The sequence below is a fragment of the Globicephala melas genome, chromosome 2 (assembly GCF_963455315.2).
Source record: "Globicephala melas chromosome 2, mGloMel1.2, whole genome shotgun sequence".
Taxonomy (NCBI): Eukaryota; Metazoa; Chordata; class Mammalia; order Artiodactyla; family Delphinidae; genus Globicephala; species Globicephala melas.
In genome coordinates, this window is record NC_083315.2 from 93,911,874 (window position 1) to 93,934,834 (window position 22,961).

At 38.3% G+C, this 22,961-nt stretch overlaps 1 protein-coding gene across 3 annotated transcripts in view; it reads left to right on the forward strand.

The window, feature by feature from the left end:
• The window catches only part of FSIP1 (fibrous sheath interacting protein 1), a 200,784-nt gene that overhangs the window by 59,930 nt on the left and 117,893 nt on the right, over positions 1–22,961 (forward strand). For 2 of the 3 annotated variants that reach the window (XM_060293579.1, XM_030843050.2), the window contains exon 10: positions 10,853–10,993. The exons of the other annotated variant lie outside the window; for it this stretch is intronic. In XM_060293579.1, the coding sequence (XP_060149562.1) occupies positions 10,853–10,993 (141 nt within the window). The remainder of the gene's footprint in view (positions 1–10,852; positions 10,994–22,961) is intronic. 3 annotated transcript variants of the gene reach the window in all.

Below are 22,961 nucleotides of genomic sequence, written 5' to 3' on the forward strand. Positions count from 1 at the left end.
TGCAATCCCTATCAAACTCCCAATGGCATTTTTCACAGAACTAGAACAAAAATTTTCACAATTTGTACAGAAATACAAAAGACCCCGAATAGCCAAAGCAATCTTGAGAAAGAAAAACGGAGCTGGAGGAATCAAGCTCCCGGACTTCAGACTATACTACAAAGCTACAGTAATCAAGACATTATGGTACTGGCACAAAAACAGAAATATAGATCAATGGAACAGGATAGAAAGCCCAGAGATAAACCCACACATATATGGTCACCTTATCTTTGATAAAGGAGGCAAGAATATACAATGGAGAAAAGACAGCCTCTTCAATAAGTGGTGCTGGGAAAACTGGACAGCTACATGTAAAAGAATGAAATTAGAACACTCCCTAACCGCATACACAAAAATAACCTCGAAATGGATGAAGGACCTAAATGTAAGACTAGACACTGTCAAACTCTTAGAGGAAAACATAGGCAGACCACTCTATGACATAAATCACAGGAAGATCCTTTTTGACCCACCTCCTAGAGAAATGGAAATAAAAACAAAAATAAACAAATGAAACCTAATGAAACTTAAAATCTTTTGCACAGCAAAGGAAACCATAAACAGGGCAATAAGACAACCCTCAGAATGGGAGAAAATATTTGCAAATGAAGCAACTGACAAAGGATTAATCTCAAAAATTTACAAGCAGCTCATGCAGCTCAATATCAAAGAAACAAACAACCCAATCCAAAAATGGGCAGAAGACCTAAATAGACATTTCTCCAAAGAAGATATACAGATTGCTAACAAACACATGAAAGGATGCTCAACATCACTAATCATTAGAGAAATGCAAATCAAAACTACAATGAGGTATCACCTCACACCAGTGAGAATGATCATCATCTAAAAATCTACAAACAATAAATGCTGGAGAGGGTGTGGAGAAAATGGAACCCTCTTGCACTGTTGGTGGTAATATAAATTGATACAGCCACTATGGAGAACAGTATGGAGGTTCCTTAGAAAACTAAAACTAGAACTACCATACGACCCAGCAATCCCACTACAGGGCATATACCTGGAGAAAACCATAATTCAAACAGAGTCATGTACCACAATGTTCATTGCAGCTCTATTTACAATAGCCAGGACATGGTAGCAACCTAAGTGTCCATCAACAGATGAATGGATAAAGAAGATGTGGCACATATATGCAATGGAATATTACTGAGCCATAAAAAGAAACAAAATTGAGTTATTTGTAGTGAGGTGGATGGACCTAGAGACTGTCATACAGAGTGAGGTAAGTCAGAAAGAGAGAAACAAATACCGTATGCTAACACATATGTATGGAATCTACGAAAAGAGAAAGAAGGTTCTGAAGAACCTAGGGGCAGGACAGGAATAAAGGACACGGGGAGTGGGAAGGGTAAGCTGGGACGAAGTGAGAGAGTGACATGGCCATATATACAGTACCAAATGTAAATTAGATAGGTAGTGGGAAGCAGCCGCATAGCACAGGGAGATCAGCTTGGTGCTTTGTGACCACCTAGAGGAATGGGATAGGGAAGGTCGGAGGGAGCCGCAAGAGCGAGGAGATATGGGGATATACGTATACGTATAGCTGATACATATATGGGGTATACGTATACGTATAGTTTCTGTTATAAAGCAGAAACTAACACACCATTGTAAAACAATTATTCTCCAATAAAGATGTTTAAAAAGTAAATAACGACGAGTCAGGCACATATAGAACTGTGGAGTCAGACAACCTCACTTCAGGTTCTGACCCTTCCACTTATTGGCTCTGAGGACTTGGGCATTAATTAGAAGCACTCTAAACCCCAGTTGCCGCATCTGTAAAACAGTAATGATAATATTATTCTTTAGTGTTCTTTTTTTTTTTTTAGTTTTTTTTTTTTTTAGTGTTCTTTTAAAGTGTAGATGAGTTAATATGTATAGAGTACTTAGCATGGTATCTGACTCAAAACTCAACCCAAGACGTTATTATAATAAGTGACTTAAGGAACTTATTTCATTATGAGAGACACAGAATGCACATAGACAACTGTAGTACAAGACGTTATAGGTAAGAACAGTAGAAGGCTATGAGCACAGTGCTGTGCTGGTTCAGAGAGAGAGAAAGCACATCCAGAAGGAATATCAAGAAAGTTCATTTCTACAAGTGCGAGATAGGAGGAGGAAGAGAAACCAGTGAGTGAGGCAGAGGGGCTCAAAGGCCCTGAGAAGGCTGCCATCACACAGCATGAGGTTGAAAACTGGTGGTCTGCAGGGCAAATTGGGTTCACAGGTAGGGTTCCTTTAGACCACTTAGGGTTTACAATTTTTTTTTTAGCAAACATTTAAAAATTGGGTGAACTTATATAAAAATCCAAATTTCTAGTTTCTCTTGAAAAGTTAGAACATCTGGCAAATTAGGCTTGAAGCCTTGCTTGGCAAACTATAGGACTGAGCTAAGTAGCAACTGCTGCTTTCAATGGAGCACAAATTCTCCAGCTTGCTATGCCATCCTTCACGCCATACTGCATTGCCTGCAATACATGGGCCTACTTCATGCATTTATGTAACTTGCCCAGCCCCTGCACAGGTCATCAAAATATCTTTGAATTCCTGCTTATTTCACAAGAGATGGTGTGGTGGTTGATGTTGAGTATCCAGATTAATATGTGGCTTCACCTCTGACCTGAAAGCAGCTCATAGGATCCTGGAGGATAGGATGTAAACATAGACCAGGTTGTGCCGTGACCGACCATACAAGGAAACCCGAAGTACCACAATATGGGAACTGGTATTATGAGAAGTACAGAAAACATATGCTGGGGAAGCACAGAGAAAGGAAAGGCTATATAATGAAGGAGTGATATTTTAAAAATTCCTTTGGAAGTTTTAAAATTTTGGTCAAGAAAATAGTTTCCCAAACAAGTCGAAACATTCAGGCTTTCTGACTTACCTGACTATGGCAACTCTAAGATGATAAACTAGTAGGCACGGTAAGCCTGGGATGATAAACGTACCTGAGTCAGAATAATTTGAGGGACTCCAGAGAGGTGACTCAGATTAAGGAAGTATTGGTTGTGAAAGCGGCAGGTAAGAAATCTTTTCCTTAGGAGCTTGCTGATTACAATGTTCTCATGAGGTGCCCTCGCTCTTAACTTCATAGCGATGTTTTAAAAGCAGCATTTGGCTTCTATATATCTGATTTCTTTAGCGTAAAACAAAGCATGTGGTCACATTCAGAAGAAAGAATGGCATGTTACTGCTATTGCTGTAATGTGAGTAATGTCATGTGGTTGCAGTTTTACATCTGCCTTTTATTTTCATTTCATCTTAGCGAAAGAGAACTAATTGAAGCAATTTTTTTCTTAGGATCTGTGGTTTAACTGTGCATACCTTTCTGTATCCATCCCCTAACCCTCCAACAAATCAGGTAGTTCTTTCCACGTATTGTAAATCCCACCATAAAATTGAGTGATGTTCTATAATTTAGTTACCGTATTTCTTATTTGCAGCTGTGTTAGATTCCAGCTTTCGCCAGAAATATCCAAGATATAGGAGTTATGTAAGCACTAAGTTTCGTAAATCCTTAGCAACTGGATTCAATAATAAATTCTATTCAGTTTGGCTCTTATGAAGAAGTGTAATTTATTCATCTCATGCAATCAGTCTTACTAAATCTAGAATTCCAGTTCATCATTAGATGTTGTTTTCCTGGTTGGGAGAGAGTCTTCAGAAATGGCTCTTATTGTCATGAGGCATTTCTTTGTTAAGTCAACTAGTTTAATTGACTATAAAAGTCCTTCTCACTTGATGTATTTTCTTGTTCTTAAAATATTGATTTAGTTGTATACGATTTGGTAAGACCAACAAAAATTAACAAACATTTGAGGAAAATTGTAGGTGTATTTATCTCTTTTCTTGCCAAGAGAATACCGACCAACAATTAACTGTGTTTTGGTCTCTTGTTTCAACGTTAGCTAAACTTGAGGAAATATAAAACATGGTTAGACATGTAATCTTGAAAGATGTTTTACTACTGAGTTCAGGGATTTGTAGAGTTCCAGTAACAGCCATGCTGTTCACTTGACCTCACATTACTTACTATGCTGGTCAAGGGCAGGAACTGAGGAATCTTTTATGTATGCTAGTCACAAGCACAGAATCTTATTGACCATCTGTTCATTTCAAAAAACTATAGAAGTAGGCCACAAGAGCATGGATTTCTGAATTGAGGAATAGACAGGAAGTTACTTCAGACGTCCTTGCCTCTGATGCTAACCTGGCAAACGTTCCCAACTAAATCTGGGGAATTCTTCTTGCCACCTATGTTTTACAGATTACTTTGCAGTTTTTGTTTATATTTCTTGGTTTTTCTGTGTTAAACCTCCTGTGTAGTCAAGGTTTCTTTCATTTCATGGAAGTATTTCAAAATGATAAAAACAATCTGGCTGAAAGATTTTTTTCTTTACTTTTAGTACTGCCAGGCAAATGATCCATCTGATACCAGGAAATAGCAGTAGCCTATGGAAAAGTATACCATTAGCTTGAAAACACAGGGCACGCTGGCTTCATTTAGGCAGGTTTGTGTTTTTCTGGCCCTTAACTCATGCCTTATTTTCATATCAGATGACTTATGGAGGCATGAGTAATTTCCTCTGTATTTGGCTTTTAGAAATGAGTTTACTTAGCTTCAAAGACACCTGTTGGCTCAGTCAACACCACCAATATTTTTTTAAGGATGAACTTAGAATCCCTTGGCAATCAATTAGTCAAATCAACAAATACCTCTTGACCTCAGGGTCTCTTCTCTTCTTGTCGCTCCTTAGATATTCTGTGCATATCATGGAGAGCTTTTACGGAACTGAATTTTACTTTAACTGAATAAAAGCATTTCTGTATGACTCAGAAATATATAAACAATATGGATGGTCAGAGAATCTGCTCAAACTTTCTACCAGAGGAAATCAAGCTTCTTCTGCTGATCAGGAAAACAGATGGTACTGATTGGCACTTTGATGTGACAATAGAACCTCTCCTGGCCCCACGGAGCTTCTTGAATGTACCAATGAGCAACCTTTGCCAGAACCAGTGATTGCCTTTTCTTGCTCCCTCTTGGCCTCTGTTTTCATCACATGCTGTCCTTCAAATATTTGTACTATATGGTTATGCTATCAGAGACTGAGACTGAGGAAAGACGTTATATATCCTTGGATTTAATTGTGGAGAATTGCAGACTCATAAGCTTTCAGAGTTGAAAGCAACTTTCTTAGAAGAAATTGAGACCCAGAAAGAAAAAGTGACTTGCTCAAAAGTACTCAGCTGCTTATACCAGCAGAACTGGGGCTAAAATCTCACCTTTAGGCCAGTATCTTTTGGGTACAGAGAGTCGCATTGTCAGAGCAGAATGAAAATAGCCTTGGTAGAATAATTTTTTGTTTTCTTAAAAATAAGGAATGACTTTTTATGCTTATGAAATCATTACATGTTTACTGTAGAAACTCAGGAAATACAAAAACATCTAAGAAAAATAAGATAAAATCATCAAGGTTTTTACCATCAGGTTAAATTTCCTTCCGGTCTGTTTCTCTACAGGTGCATACACATACACGCATACATACACAGTATACCAGTTAGAGTTCTGGGCAAGGAACAGAAAAAACACCCAACTTGGATTTTGAAGATAATGAGGTGAAGGAACTATTTACAGATTTAAAGGAGCCAGTAAGAGATGTTGGGACACTTAGGACTAGCAACAGTGGGTAGGGAGAAGAAAAAGTGTTTTGGAGCTTAGGGAGAGCTAGAGCTGTGGTAGAATAATCTTCCAGGGTAGCTTCCTTGGCCCCTTGTACCTATACAGTTATGACATGGACTGCAGCAAAAACTCCTATTGAAGAGGGATACCTGACACTGCTCTGCTGTGTTTCCTGTCTTACATTCTTCTGAGTAGACTGGCTCCAAGTGTGGCCTCTGTTTGCCTCTGAAAATGAATATTCAGTTGAATCTAAGAAAACTCCCCTTAATGGGCACCTCAGGGATACATTGCTGCCCAAACCATAATGCCAAAGCAGTGAGGGGAAGGGGAAGATACCCCAAACTCTTCTTCTTCCTGCACTCCAATCTCCTAACACTCCTCCCCTCTCATTGACTAAACCTAACCACAAGACAGAGGTCAAGGAGAAAGAGTAATTGTCCCAGCTTACATCAGATGTTCATGACAGTTTCTCATTCTTGTCTCGGTGGGCATTTGGCTCTGTGCATGAAGCTGTTCTGAACATTCGTATACAAAGTTTGAGTCATACATTTTCATTTCTCTTGGATAGATTCACAGGAGTGGAACTTCTGAGTCATAGGATAGACAAGCGTTTAACTTTTTTTTTTTCATTTTTATTTCTTTTTATTAAGACTAAGAAAATGAAATAAATAGGAAACATTGACACCCAGGAACATGAAGGCTTTGGCTGGTGTTTTTTGTTTTTTTTTTTAGCATCTTTATTGGAGTATAATTGCTTTACCATGTTATGTTAGTTTCTGCTGTATAACAAAGTGAATCAGCTCTCTGTATACATATATCCCCATATCCCCTCCATCTTGCGTCTCCTCCCACCCTCCTTAGCCCACCCGCTAGGTGGTCACAAAGCACAGAGCTGATCTCCCTGTGCTATGCGGCTACTTCCCACTAGCTATCTAATTTACATTTGGTAGTGTATATATGGCCATGCCACTCCCTTACTTCGTCCCAGCTTACCCTTCCCACTCCCCGTGTCCTCAAGTCCATTCTCTATGTCTGCGTCTTTATTCCTGTCCTGCCCCTAGGTTCTTCAGAACCTTTTTTTTTTTTTTAGATTCCATATATATGTGTTAGCATATGGTATTTGTTTTTCTCTTTCTGACTTACTTCACTCTGTATGACAGACTCTAGGTCCATCCACCTCACTACAAATAACTCAATTTCGTTTCTTTTTTATGGCTGAGTAATATTCCATTGCATGTATGTGCCACATCTTCTTTATCCATTCATCTGTCAGTGGACACTTAGGTTGCTTCCATGTCCTGGCTATTGTAAATAGAGCTGCAATGGACATTGTGGTACATGACTCTTTTTGAGTTATGGTTTTCTCTGGGTATATGCCCAGTAGTGGGATCACTGGGTCGTATGGTAGTTCTAGTTTTAGATTTTTAAAGAACTTCCATACTGTTCTCTATAGTGGCTGTATCAAGTTACATTCCCACCAATAGTGCAAGAGGGTTCCCTTTTCTCCACACCCTCTCCAGCATTTATTGTCTGTAGATTTTTTGACAATGGCCATTCTGACTGGTGTGAGGTGATATCTCATTGTGGTTTTCATTTGCATTTCTCTAATGATTAGTGATGTTGAGCATCCTTTCATGTGTTTGTTGGCCATCTGTATATCTTCTTTGGAGAAATGTCTGTTTAGGTCTTCTGCCCATTTTTGGATTGGGTGGTTTGTTTTTTTTGATACTGAGCTACATGAACAAACATTTAACTTTTTGAGAAACTGTCAAACAGTTTTCCAAAGTGGTTGTGCCATTGTATACTGACACCAACAACGTGTGAGAGTTTGCTTTTTCTGTACTTCTCCAACGTTTAGTTTTAACAAACATTTTCATGTGGGTCATTCTAGTGGCTAGTGATACCTCATTGGGATTTTAATTTGCATTTCCCTGATGACTTAATGATGTTGAGGACTTTTTCATGTGCTTATTTATCACTTATATTATCTTCTTTTATAAAATATCTGTTCAAGTCATTTTAGAACTGGATTTTTAAATATTATTGATTCTTAGTGAACTAAGTGAGCTATGTGAACTTAGAGAACTGTGTGAGTTCCTTGTATATACTGGTTACGAGTCCTGTGTCAGATTTGTGTGGTATATTTTTCTCTCTGTCTGTGGCTTTTCTATTTTCTTAGTGGTGGCTTTGGATAAGTAAAATTAAAAAATATTGATGAAGTCTGGTTTACACATTTTTTCTTTCTGTTTTTCTTTTTTGTGCCTAGCCAATGATTTCAAAGACCATAGTTGTAGATTATTTAAAATGTCCTTTTAAAAAAAAAAGATTTCTATTTAAAAATGAAATACAATTTGAGTGTTTTTCAGGTCACTATATTCCATAGACAGAATGTGTGCTTACCAAATTCATATGTTGGAATTTAATCCCCAGTGTGATTGTGTTTGGAGGGGAGGCCTTTGGGAGTAATTTGGTCATGGGGATGGATCCCTCATAAATGTGTTAAGTGCCCTTATAAAAGAGACCCAGAGAGCTTCTTTGTCCTTTTTATTATGTGAGGACAGAGCCAGAAGATGGCCATTTAGGAAGCAGGCCTTCACTAGATACAGAATCAGCCTGAGCCTTGATCTTGGACTTCCAAGCCTTCAGAACTGTCAGAAATACATGTCTGTTGTTTATAAGCCACCCAGTCTGTGGTATTCTGTAATAGCAGCTCAAACAGACTGAGACAGTGTGTATCCTACTTCAAAGTGGGCCATAAAATACTGGATGCTTAGAGCTGCAAGGAGACCTTGATACCATCTATTCCAAACTCCTCCCTAACGTTAGGTTTCCTTCTTCAAGATATTGCTGATCATAATTCACCCTCTGGTTGCTTCTAGAGATTGAGGGCTACAGAAGTGAGTCCCCTTTTGGGGAAAATAAGATGTAAAAGAGTCACTTCTTGAAACTGAGATACTCTTTTAATAGTCTCCTCAGTAGAATTTTATACAAAATGAATTTCATTGGTGTGATTGCTGAGAACCAAAATTACAGTCTGTTGGCCAGCGCTTATCCAGCTTCAGGATTGTAGTCTGTGTTGGGATACAGAGTGGGACCAGTCTGGGTCCATGTCTGGGCCGTGACAGTGTGGTAAGTGCAGTGAGGGAACTTGTGGCATGACTGCAGAATAATTGCCCTTCCTGGGTATGTCAGGGAATATTTTATAGTAAAAACGTGTTTGTGCTGAGCTCAAAAAGAGTAGGAGTCTCTATGAGGAGTTGGAAGGAGGAGGCATAGAGGGTGGAGAACTAGCAGTGGTGAATATTGCCGAAGCTTTGGGTCAGAGACCTAGGTAATGGGAGATGAGCCTGAAGGGCTGGGAAGGGGTGAGAACTTAAATTCCAACATATGAACTTTAAGTTGATAGTTGTCAAATTTTCGAGCAGTTGTGCTTCAGGTGGTCAGTCCTCACTCCTTACCTATTGAGTCAGAGTCTCCAGGGTGGAGGCTGGGCCTTTGAATATTTTCACAGACTCTGTATGTGAGACTGAAGCCCACTGGAGTTTGAAAACTACTAGTTGAAGTGAAGAAGCAGTGAGAAAGAGAGAAGGGCCTTGATTAAAGATGTATTAAAAGTGAAACGGTGCCTATTCTTGATCAACTCTATGTAAGGAATGAGAATGTGGGAGGATTCTGCTTAAGCAACTTTAAAAATGTCATTTATACCAGTTACCTCATAGCAACAGAGTAGGAAATCTGTGGAGGAAATGTAGGAAGTTTAGTTATAGTTAGAGGGCCAGCTTACTGTCAAGAAATACCCATTTAAATCACCTAGAAACAATACTAACTTTGGGAGGATATGGTTCTGTCAATTCAAATATTGCTGATAATAATGAGATGCTTTCCTTATATAGTGCTTATTCTTTTCCAAGGACATATTCAGCTCATTTTTTTAAAATTAATTAATTAATTTGGCTGCATTGGGTCTCCATTGCTGCACGCAGGCTTTCTCTAGTTCCAGCGAATGGGGGCTACTCTTCGTTGTGGTGCGCGGGCTTCTCATTGCGGTGGCTTCTCTTGTTGTGGAGCATGAGCTCTAGGCGTGCGGGCTTCAGTAGTTGTGGCACGTGGGCTCAGTAGTTGCGGCTTGCAGGCTCTAGAGCGCAGGCTCAGTAGTTGTGGCACGCGGGCTTAGTTGCTCCACGGCATGTGGGACCTTCCAGGACCAGGGCTCGAACCTGTGTCCCCTGCATTGGCAGGCGGATTCTCAACCACTGCGCCACCAGGGAAGTCCCTCATATTTGTTAGGTACTAAGATTTGCTGCAGGGCTTCCCTGGTGGCGCAGTGGTTGAGAGTCCGCCTGCCGATGCAAGGGGCAGGGGTTCGTGCCCTGGTCTGGGAAGATCTCACATGCCGCGGAGCGGCTGGGCGCATGAGCCATGGCCGCTGAGCCTGTGCGTCCGGAGCCTGTGCTCCGCAACGAGAGAGGCCACAACAGTGAGAGACCTGTGTACCGCAAAAAAAGAAAAAAAAAAAAGATTTGCTGCATGCCTGCGATGTACTGTGATGACTTTTGGGCTAGATATTATTATTATCATTTTGCTGATGAAACTGAAGTTCAGAGAGGTTCATTGATTCCCCTAAGGCCATCTCAGTCAGGAACCAGGTAGAGACAGGGTTCAAAACTCCTGACTTTACCAAGCTCAGTTCTCTTTTCACTGTTACATAGCTGCCTCTCATAACATAGATGGGCATGTTTTTATTTTATTTTATTATATTTATGTATGATGAACTTGAAGTCCAGAAAAACTGATTTGCCCAAGATTCCAAGCTGATAAGTACAGAGCAGGGATCAGAGCCGAGGTCCCTGCTTCCCAGCCGCTGCTCTTTTCACTCTAACTTCCTGCTTTCCAGGTGATTGAGTTTATTTCCTTAGTTGTTTAGTATAGTTGGGCCTTTTCTCCCTCAAGTAGGAAGAGTTTAGTGAATTATAAATATTGAAGGGAAGAAATATTGTTTGAGAAGGAAAGCCAGCATTCAGGGCTCAGTTGCTCTGGAACAATGTGTGATGGTATAGTTTCAGCCTGTGCATGAAATTTTTTTTTTTTATTTAGGAACCTGACCTTAATGGTGATGATAGAAATACAGAAATAACTCCAGGAGAAAAGGTACTTCAGAATACCAAAGAGCAACGGGATCAGCAGAATCGGTTGAGAGAGATAGATGAAAAGCTAAGAAAGATGAAGGAAAATGTGGTAAATCTTTTTTTAATTTAAAGTAACCAGTGATTGTGTTAAAAATGTTCCAATTTTCTTTGACTGATTTATGACTGTTTTTATGTGTTGCATCAGGCAAGAAAGCTAACGTGGGTATTTGCCAGTAAGGATTTGAATAAAGGCTAAAAGTAGAACTCTTAGAACTTAAAGTAGTATTATAATTAATTTATATGACATAATAAACCTGTGAAAGGTGATCTGAAGTCAGAATAATCATCCATATGCCTAATATTCTGTGTCTGAAAGATATATGTTCTTTGTGTGGAGAAATTTGGTAGTTATTCTCTATAAAATCGTCTTTATATGTTGGTCTTAAAGCTTAAATACTCCCATTTTTGGTTCATAATTCATAATATATTATTACTCAATATTAATACATTCTAAATCCATCTTGAGCCTATTTCATGTTTTAATTGCTTGCCATTTAAAGACGTATTATTGTTGATGAGAGAAAACTCTCAAATCAACTAAATTGTGAGCTGGTTGATATTCTGAACCTATTAGAAATGCTCTATAATATTATGATTTTCCAGCTACCCAGAGAATGTTTCTAAATTTTGGCTACATATTTAATTTTGGTGTTTACCTAAAATTAAACATGATGAGGCTGACCTTGTGATTCTACCTACATCCTCTCTCCTTGGGCTGGTCTTATCATAATCGCAGTCCCTACTTTCTGTCTCCTACTAAATCCTGTTCTCTTGCGTGATCTTCAGGCCTCGTGACGTTTTAACCAGTACTTCTGATTTGTGGGCATATCTTAAAACTGTTCCTTATGACTCTTTGAAAATCTTTTCTTTCTTGTCCCTACTTGTATCACCCTTCTCTCAGCATTGTCACCTCCTGTCCAGCTGCTTATAACCTGGTCACTCTCTTCTCTCATTATTGCGTTTTGTATGCTGCCCCATGAGAGTTAGCATCAGGTAAGTACTTTTGATTAAATTCTGGTCTCCTCAGAGCTTTCTACGAGTGCCCATCATTCCTGACTGAGGTTCTTCACCCCTCATGGTCACGTCCAGCCGAATTTCTCTTCCCACTTGCCAGCCATGGACAACAGCACTGACTCGGGCCTAAAGGGTATCTAGATCTACCTAATGAGAGTCAGGCAACAGATTTAGAGGGAATAAATGCATTGTGCTTCTCTTTATCATTCATTTTTGCTTACTTTTCATGGGAAATTTGATGGAATTATATTTCAGGGAGACCTCTATTCTTATTTTCTCAGCGTTTTTTTTTTTTTTCTCCTTGAGTGTGATGATATGGGGAAGAAGTAGGAATGGTTAGGAAGTGCATAGGGGTTCTTTGCCCTTGGCCAGTAGTTGTGGGGTGGTTGGTGAGGCATTGAAAACTTGATGTGGTAAATACAATGTTTGTGGTTTGACTGGTTTTGAAAACTGTTGGCACTTTTCATCCCAGACCTACCAATCCCAGGTAGGCAAAGCCGGTCATTCTCCATAATTCACTTCTCCTCATTTCTGGTCATTTGTCCTATGCCTTGGACATGTATCCATTCTTTTCTACCATGTCTCTATAAATTATTTAATTCTTGACTCGAAAGCTGGGTCCTTTAGAAAATCTTACATTTTATTCCAGTGTCATATGATGGTTGGCTAGACTTAAAGAGATATGATAAATATCAAGAGTTGGTTGTTGTCTAAGTGGAAAAGAATAATATAAATACAGAAGAGCAAAAAAAAAAAAAGTAGAGAACAATTATTATGTATCTACTATGTGCCAGGCACTGTTGCAAATAGTTTACGATTTATTGACTTACCTGATTTTTACAACCACTCTGTGAGGTAGACACTACTATCCTCATTTTATGGATGAGGAGGTGGAGACACAGAGAGGCTGAGTAACTTCCTCAGGGTTGTACAGCTAGTGAGAGGAAGAGATAGGGGTTAAATGATTCGCTTTTAACAGCCATGCTATACTGCCTTTCTGGTACTTACTGGCTTTTCTTTTCTGATTAATATTGTCTTTTCGTTAAAGTGTGGTAAATTTGTTATAACCAGTAATATTCATTGGAAAGTGTTTGGAATCCCTTGTATAAATGATAATTCCACATTTTTGTGTGTCAGCACTTTCAGAACCTGGTATCTGGTAGATACAGGCCCATGAGTAATGATCTGTATTGTCTTTATGTTTTAATTGCTTATTGTTTCATAATGGCCTATGGAATAGACTGTGTACTGTGTGTGTACTTTTGAGGGACAATCCTGTGTCTGCTTCAAACTCTGTAAAGCCCTTTGTACCTCATAGAATTCTAGGTACTTTGTGGATGGGAAAACTGGAGACCCCAGTCTTTGTTTCAATGATGTCAGTAGCCTGCTCTGTTACCTTGAATAAGTCACTCAGTCTCTTAGACACTTAGTTTTATAACTTTGAAATCAAGGGAGTGAGACTAGATGACCTCTGTCCTTTTGCTTGTGATTCTTGGCGTACTTATTTTTGGTGAGAGATGGTGTTACTTATAGTATCTAAGGCTCAGTTTGTGTGCTTCCTAAATATTTAGTATTAATTGGTTTAAATCTTCTGTTGAAAATTACTTTTGGAAATTTAGTAACACTTTTCAGGAGAATATGACATTGTCTTTTATATATATAGAAAAGTTAACCTGTTGCCTACAGAGCAAAGACTATGTTTTCTGAATGATATAGCTTCTAGAAATGGCTAATTTTGTCTTCTTCTCCCTATTGCAATGGAGCATTGTTTCCAGATCAATGATTTGGGTGAAAGAAGTAATCTGTGGCCATTGAATTGGTGATTAAAGATCAAATCTAAATACAACTACTCTTAGGGATAGAAGGAGGAAAGAGTGAGCTAAGGGGCAATGCAGGAGCCCTGTGGGGTGCTCCTGGAGCCACCTGGATCCCAGGATTGATTTGTGAGTAAAGGCTGGAAAAGTGACTTAATCCTATGTTTCCAATGGTAGCCTGAGGCTGTGGATGCACATTTGCATTGGTCAAGATTGGTGGAAGAAGTGGGATTTGATTTAATCTGGAGGTGGTGGTGGTATTGGTGTCAGTGGATCTTGCTTTCAGGAGCTAGGGGAAGTAGGCACACTGAAATGCGGGTGAGGCTCAAAATATACTATGAAATTCAGTGGGCATGCCAGGGGCCTGAGCACCAGCTGCATAAGTAGAGGCAGAATGAGTAATGGCTACTAGAAGCAGCATATGTGAAACAAATCTTTTGGATTCACTCAGAATGAGTCAGAACTATAATGTAGCTGCTGTGCTACACATGAAGGAAGAGGTGAGCAAAGCTGATCGTACTTGGATAGTAGAGGGACAAGGATAAAGAAGGTATGAAAACCAGCTCATGTGAAGGGTTGTTGAGGAGGCTGAGTGTGTTTATTCAGCCTGGTGAAGAAAGGACATGCACGTGTGTATGTGTGAGAGTGTGTGTGTAAGAGTGTGTGTGTGTGTGTGTGTGTGTGTTGTGAGGAAGGAGGGGATGGATGGTTTGGTAGAAAAATCACTCATGAAAACTTCCCGAAGAGATCTGAAGGACTAACATTTGAAGTATTATTTTTATTCTTTATAGTATAGGGAAAAAAGCATGGTGATTGGGAAGCCACAAAGCAACAGATTTCTGCTAAATACTAAGGAAGAAAGTTAGAATGATCTCAGTGGGAGTGATCTTTCAGGGGTAAGGATTTCAAATTAGGCTGGAGTGACACTTGCTAGGTAGCTGTAGGGAGGGTTTTAAGTATTAGGTCCCATTCCTGGGCACATGTCTGGAAAAGATGAAAACTCTAATTTGAAAAGATACACGCACCCCAATGTTCATAGTGCACTATTTACAATAGCCAAGACATGGAAGCAGCTTAAATGTCCATCAACAGATGAATAGGTAAAGAAGATGCAGTACATATATACAATGGAATATTACTCAGCTGTGAAAAAGAATGAAATAATGCCATTTGGAGCAGTATGGATGGACCTAGAGATTATCATCCTAAATAAGTATTAGTCAGAAGTAATATTAGTTAATATTAATTTGTAATATTAGTAATTAAGAAGTAGTCTGAAGTAAGTCAGACAGAGAAAGACAAATATCATATGATATTACTTACATGTGGAATCTAAAAAATGATATGAAGGAACTTATTTACAAAACAGAACTAGCCTCACAGACAGAGAAAACAAACTATGGGGAAAGGGAGGGGGGAGGGAGGTATAAATTAGGAAGTTTGGGATTAACGTATACACACTACTATATATAAAATAGATAAACAACAAGGACCTACTATATAGCGCAGGGAACTATATTCAGTATCTTGTAATAAGCTATAATGGAAAAGAATATGAAAAAGAATATATATATATATATATATATATATATGAATCATTTTGTTGTACACCTGAAACTAACACAACATTGTAAATCAGCTATACTCCAATAATAAAAAAAAAGTGGCTGGATGGTAGGTCAGTTTCTCCAGCACAAGTAGGCAGCTTGTGTATGGTGAGCATGTGAAGGTGCTGTGCTTTGAGCTGTTTTTCACATGTTGGGGGAGGATTTGTGCTGAGCCGTTCACCTCTCACCTAGTTGGTTCCCATGGGGTTAGGAGTATTGGCTTTGACCATGATCTGTCAGGCTAACTACTTGTGTGGAGATAATTTGAGATAATAGAATTAGGAGAAAATGGAAGTAGCCATATTCATAGAGTTGGCAACAAACCCCACAAATACCCTCTCCATTGTTTGCCATACAGTACCCTCTGGTATCTCTAATCCCATCTAGCTCTGAGAGTCACTTTCCCTTGTTTTGGTGCTCTGTAGGCTTCTCTGCCCACTCAGTCTTCTAACCCCACTCTGCTTTTTATTACCTCCCTGGGTTATAGTTCCGTTATGTAAGCTTCTATACGTGGGACATAGTGGTTAAGAGCCAAACTGCTTGGGTTTGAATCTCAACTCTGTACTTACTCTCTGTGTGACCTTGGGCAGGTCTCCTGACCTCTCTGTGCTTCAGTTCCTAGATCTGAAAAATGGGGAGAGTTGTAATTAATACCTACCTCACAGGCTGATATGAAGATTAAATTAGTTAACATACATAAAGTGTTTTGAACAGGGTCTGACACATTTTAAGTGCTATGTAAATTGCACTTAAATTGTTATTGTTGTTATTAACATTATTAATATGGCATTTACATAAGCTTGTTTCTATGATAAGGAAGGGGAAGGGTATAGTATAGAGGATGAAATCGAAGACAGAGGGATAAGCCTTGGAGAAGAATCAAGATGCCCTTTTCCTGACTCAGGATGAAAGAAAGGAAGGATGGCCTAGAAGGGCAGGTTCAGAGATGAAGAGAAGGTGAGAGAGGTCATGCCTGAATGTTCTCTATTTACTCTGTAAATTAGAGGTCAAGCCATATGATCAGAATGAGAGGTAGAGTGGGGATAGGGCCTTGAAGCAGGGTAGGAAAGGACGGGAATAGACCTTGTGAGGGTGAGAAAGAAACCGTGGTAAACAATGAAGACTGCCCAGCTGAGGCTGGAAACCCCTGCTATAAAATGGTGCCAGCCAGTAAGACTTGGAATCTTCTCTGATGGCCCTCAGCAGTCCACCAAAAATGGAGAAAATGGGTTGTGAGTTGAGGCAGGGATGAGAAGAGGTTGGGTGATTGCAGTGGAAGATCAAAGAGGCAAGGGAATTGGTGGTACGTATGAGGCCATAACTAAAATTAAAAAAAGAACAAATGTGATATGTATACCCCAGATAGCAGCTGGGACCCCTTTGCCCTTCTTTGACCTGGTTTCATAACATATATACCATAATAGAATCCCATACTGCCATCAAAAGAATGAGGTAGATCTGTGTAACTTGGAAAGATGTCTGTGATATCATATTAAGGAAAAAGTGCCTTTTGCATAAGACAATGATCAGTATTATACCATTTTTATAAACAAAAAAAGTCATAGAAAATTCCTGTACCAAGGATAAAAATATGTACCAAATGCTTAAGAGTGCTTACTTTTAGTGGGGATAGGATGGATGGGGAGGTGAAAAAGGAAATTCACTTTTTATAACATACCCTATTTAAAGGGAAAAGTGTGTTGGGATTATGGGTGATATTTATATTATTTCTCATACTTTTCTTTATCTTCTTACTTTCAGTAATCTACATGTATTGCATTTGTAAACAGAATTAATGTTTAAAAATATGAAATGCATTGATGCATACAAAAGATTGCTACTTATTGTCTCTCAATAAGTGATGTTTATGCATTTAGAAAAATAGAGTGGGTCACAAGGAATAATGTTCAGCTTCACCAGACCAGTGATTAAAATTCATATTCAAGCAACGTTTAGGCACTCTGTACATTTACCAGACCAGCAAAAACAATGATAAATGTGATATAATTATATGCTAGGAGGAGAGGTGTGGACAGTGATATGTGAACATTACTGGTAGCTCTTTAAATTGGTTATCTTTCCCTCTGGGAAGCAACGGGTCAATGTTATAGCAAGAGCCCTTACGCTTTTTATATTTTTGACCTGCTTAATTCCAAAGAATATTTTAGGAATATTTCCAAAGAAATAACACCCAAGCAAAACCAAACCAAACCAAGCAAGAAACAACTTAAATGCTCTCAAATAGAATGTCAAAGCATTTACAGCGTCTTAACCCATTTAATACTATGATGGGATAATAAAAGTGACAAGTATATGAATTTTGTCAAGAAAGGACTTTTAATTGGGAATGAGTGATACAAAACATAAAAATAAAAATTCTAGACAGATTCTAAGTATCGACTATAACTATGTAATGTATTTATGTATATATACTGACAACAACCTGAAGGGAAGTAGAATATGTATTAATAGCTTAGCTTTATTTTTCTACTTTTTATTAAAATTCCTAAAGAAAGGGGAGTCATAATTGAGGCAATTCTATTATTTCCTTGTTTTATTTATACACATTTTAATCCTTTAGTGTAATGGAACTTTTTGGGTAATGTAAAGAAATAATAATTCACGTTTGGTCTAATTTTTCTGAGGTATTGAGTATTCCATTGCGATAATAAAACTAAGGGGATTTTTAAAAAAACAAATAACATCTTTAACTTCTAGGATTACGTAAAAATGCCATTAATGAAGTTGCATAATAATTCTAGCTTTCACAAATCAAAAGAATTCAATTTTAGTTTTTGCATTTTCCAAGAAAGAATCGTCAATATGATCTATCTCATTGACTCCTTTAATGATAAAATATTCTCAAAGATGTTTTGTTAGTATTGGTGGGAAAAGCTTTCCACGGTTCCATTCATTCTAAATGCACTGACCGTACTTTTTAGGTCTTTATTGATTCTCTTCTCTCTTTTTGATTCTCTGTTTGAACTTAATTCATTTTTTTCATCATTTGAAGTCTCTACTATTTCTTTCTACATTCTTTCCCTTTTCGGTTTCCTGGAAACCACTGAGCTTGGCCTTGTTTGGTGAACTGCATTGTCATGATTGCATCAAAATGTTTAGCACTCGAAGCCTGTTGCTGAGCATTGTGGATAAGAATGTGGTTCACAAAGGATGATAAATCCTTGTGTTCTGATTCTTATTTTGACATGCTCTTGCCATTTAACCTAGTATAAGAATACATGGACCCCAATCAGAAGACTGGAGGGTTTCTTCTGCTCAGTGAATGGATGGAGGGTCTACCTTCAATTGCTAAACATGCCAGAATTGGAATTGGAATTATAGAATGTGAGAGCTGAAGGGGCCTTAGAGGTCACGTGAGCCAGTTCCATGGATCAGAAACCAAAGTCTTGGACAGTTAAATGATTTTTCAGGGACTCACAATTAGTTATTGATAGACTTGGGCCAATCCCCAATTCTTTTGACACTTCAACCTGTGGACGTTTCATTAAATCCAACCTCTCTAGGTCACACCTGTATAGTTCAGCCAATTTTCAGCTAAGATTTGGGGCTACTCACAAATGTCGGCTTTATTCTAAAACTGTTAAGCTGTTACTAACTGTTATACATCTTTTACAAATTCAACAGAACTCCAAACAAACCTGACATGTTTGTGGTTAAACTGGAAGACTAACTAGTATCCTTTAGTTTTCATACATTAACTAAGGCCTGAGTTGGAAAAGTAATTGTACTCTTTCTTTGGTGCCATTGTTCAGAACTGTAGGAGTTATTTAATCTTATTTTTTCATTTGTAACAGCTCTTAGGAAGCTGGATAAAATAACATTGACACCTAAAACTGGTATTTTTTTATAGAGTATACAAAGACCTCTTTTTTTTCTTCTGTAGGTGATGGCAGGTGTATGCAATAATGATGAAAAATATTTGGTTGTGAAATTTTGAAAGTGAGATTTACATGTTGGTAGGTAAACAGACCTTACAAAATTTGTTCTCTTAGTCATAGGCAAAGAAACACATTTTGAAACAAGTAAGTAGAACATTAAAATTTCACATGTATGTATATATATGTATAATTTGATGCAGAAGTTTGACAAAACTTCTTGCAACTGAATAGTATCATTTACTGGTTGAGAAACAGCATGTAGCAGTTACAGGTACGTGGCTAGTGTTCAGGAGTTATTGTGGAATGAATAAATGAGCCAGTAACCTTTTAAAAGTTATTGGTTACATGTGACATTTGAATATAGTGTAGGATAAATTGAAAACACAGCTAGCTATAGTGCTTTGGAAATGAGATATTAAGGATAATTAGATGTTTTTTCATTGACTTATTTTGTTTCCACTATCATTTTTAATCCATTTATAAAATATGTTAGTAGATTTCAGTTTTAAATCCAATTTGGAACAAAAGGAGATATAAATATACCTTGTATTCTGCTTACACAATAAAAATGTTTTTATGAGTATTAAGGATATTGTCTTCTGGACTATGATTCTTCACATGTATTATGGTAATGCGGACCTGATATTGTTGTTGGGTGTAGTATTGGGCTATTTCTGAATGATAATGTGCCATATCTTGAAAGTCATCTTCAGAATGAGGATTTTGATGGCAATTTTGTTTCATAATACTACTTATTTTTCCTTAAAGCTTTATTGCTGAGCAGAGGCTCTAGAAATATATAATAAAGCTAGTTAGATTTTAGCATAACTCAAATTTTGCTCTTTGAATTGATTTTCAGAGTTCATTGGTTGAGGCCATGTGCCATGGATGTGATTACCTGGAACAAGTGCATGGACATGCTTCAAGAAATAAGCAAATAATAGCACATTGAAGAATATAATTAATATAATTATATAAAGTGAAAGAAGTATTATAAAAAATTATAATGCATATACATAAAACACATTTAACCATTATAGCATTTATCAACATAAAATTAGAATGCATAGATAAAAATGATGACAATTTTAGAGGTTGAAATTAAGCCTATTATTTGGATGTTAACATGGGGTAGGAATACTGTTTAATTTCTTTTTCAACACCTGAGGTCATTGTTAGCATCATTATTTTAGTATATTAAATTTTTTTTTTTTTTTTTTTTTGCGGTACGCAGGCCTCTCACTGCTGTGGCCTCTCCCATTGCGGGGCACAGGCTCCGGACGCGCAGGCTCAGCGGCCATGGCTCACGGGCCTAGCCGCTCCGCGGCATGTGGGATCTTCCCGGACCGGGGCACGAACCCGTGTCCCTTGCATCGGCAGGCAGACTCTCAACCACTGCGCCACCAGGGAAGGCCCTGTATATTAAATTCTTGAATGATTCTTTCCCAATGGAAATGTTAGTTATTAATATTCCTATGTAGTCTTTAATCCTTTTATTACCTCTTCAACCAGCTACAGCCAGTTTTTTTTAACTAGACCTTCAGACCCTAGATCTACTTCTGGTTACCATCTCAGGCTCCCTCTGGCCAAAGCAGGGATTATCTAAAGCAGTGATATCAGCATAGATGGTCAGAGAACTGTTTGTTACCTGTGGCGTAAGGAAATGTGACCAAAACGTAAATCCATACACTCTTTACTTCATCAAGAAAAGCTTGCTTAATGATGTGGCTGATTTAAATGCTGGCGTGGCTCTTTATCTCATAGCAGACCAGTAACAATCAGGTTGAGGCCTGGCATTGCCATCAGGCAACTCTTGGAGGAGCACTGAGTGCGGGTCCATTCCTCACCTCTGCTGGCGAGGCCAGAGTGACTCATGTCAGGTTGGGGACCAGACCACACTCATTGTGTGGAACTGGGGCCAGAGTGGGACCAGTTGGGCCATGTGGAACATGGCCATGGAAGGAAGTTGAAAAAGCTGAAACAAAATGAAAAATACTACCTGGAATTATGAATCATATAAAGTTTCATACTTAGAAATAAGAGAAAACAGTGGCCTTTCAGCCAGCCCTTGTGCCAGGTCTGTAAGTAGGTGGGTTCTACTTCTAGCTCTAGGGCCAACTAGAGTTTAGAGAAACTTCCCTTAGTAAGGAAAACCTAAATATGCTGGATAAAATGTGTTTTTTGAAAAGTAATTTTTAAAGCATGGCTGAGCTGGCAGAAACATAAGGGAATCTCTTGGAGGACAGAGATGAAAAGGCAGTATGAAGCAGGAGGGGTAAGTAGCCACTGGAGCCAGCTTTTGTCCCTGAGGTATCTAATGATCTCCAATGGCCCCAAGCCTGGGTTTTAACAGGCTGTGTGTAGGGGGCTCAGGCGATAGAGCCTGAGGCTGAGGAGTTGGCAACCATATGATTAAAACCTCAGTGGATGAGGAAAAACCTGCTCTGGAGAGGGAGTGGTAGAAACCTTGTGCTCTCATGTATGTATGTATGTATATATGTATGTATGTATATGTGTGTATGTATGTTCCTATGTATGCATTTATGTAAGTATGTGTATGTCTATCTATCTATGTATCTATCTCTGCTTTGGTTGTGGGTGAAATGGGAAAAAAAGTCTCCCATGAGAATTTCTAACTACAAGTCTGCATGAAGGTAGGTTTTGGGTTTGAATTCACACTCCTTGCAGAGCCTGAGAAACCCCAGGTTGAATGTTTAGTTGAATGTGGTCTTAGAGAACTTAGAGTACTCCTGACTCCTGATAGAAAGGGAAATCTATTCTAGAAAAAGACAATTTAAATCCTTATAGAATTCCCACAAATAAAGTTTAAGGACCATGAATTCACAGTAAAGATCCCCTTTCCCCCTCAAAACAACCGTAAGAAAATAAGCCACCATAAGCAAGAGTTAATAGAAAAAACACACTGCAGAATCAGTTCCACATAGACTGCAGTTTGGAACAGTATATTTCAGAGTGTAAAATAAGTCTGCCTAATATATTTAAAGAAATCAAAGGGGCTTTTGACATTTGAAATGGAACCAATTAGAACTCATAGAAATGAAAATATGAAGTGGAAATTCTTGGAATTAGACCTTCCTTGATCTCTGCACAGGATCCTGGAACTTACACTTATTTTCCCCACATCTTTCTGTAACTTTTCTAAATCTTTGCATCATCCCTCTAGTGAGAACACCAGTATTTTCAAATCAGCCAGAGAAAAGTTATGTAGCTTTTCTAGAATAGCACATCAGTCTCTGAACTCCAGGGCAGAAGAAAGAAAAAGGTATATTATAATCACACACAACCTACATTTGTAAGAATACACCACTGTTACTATTTTTCCCCAGTAAAATGGATTTTTTCCAATTGCTTATCTGCCTTTCTTACTGCCTCTCTTAGCTTTAGCTTTTACAGTGTTAGCTCTTTATACTCGAACTTTTTACATTGAACAGTTTTAATTGGGACACACACCAGATTTAATAAAGAAATGAACTCCCTGATTCATTAAAACATTTAAAATTGACTTTATTTTTCAGGACAGTTTTAGGTTTACAGAAAAAAAGTGAGCAAAAAGCACAGAGTTCCCATGTATCTTTTCACCACTATTGGGGCCCTAAAATTTCCCCTATTATTAATGTCTTGCATTAGTGTGGTGTGTTTCTTACAATTGATAAGACAATATT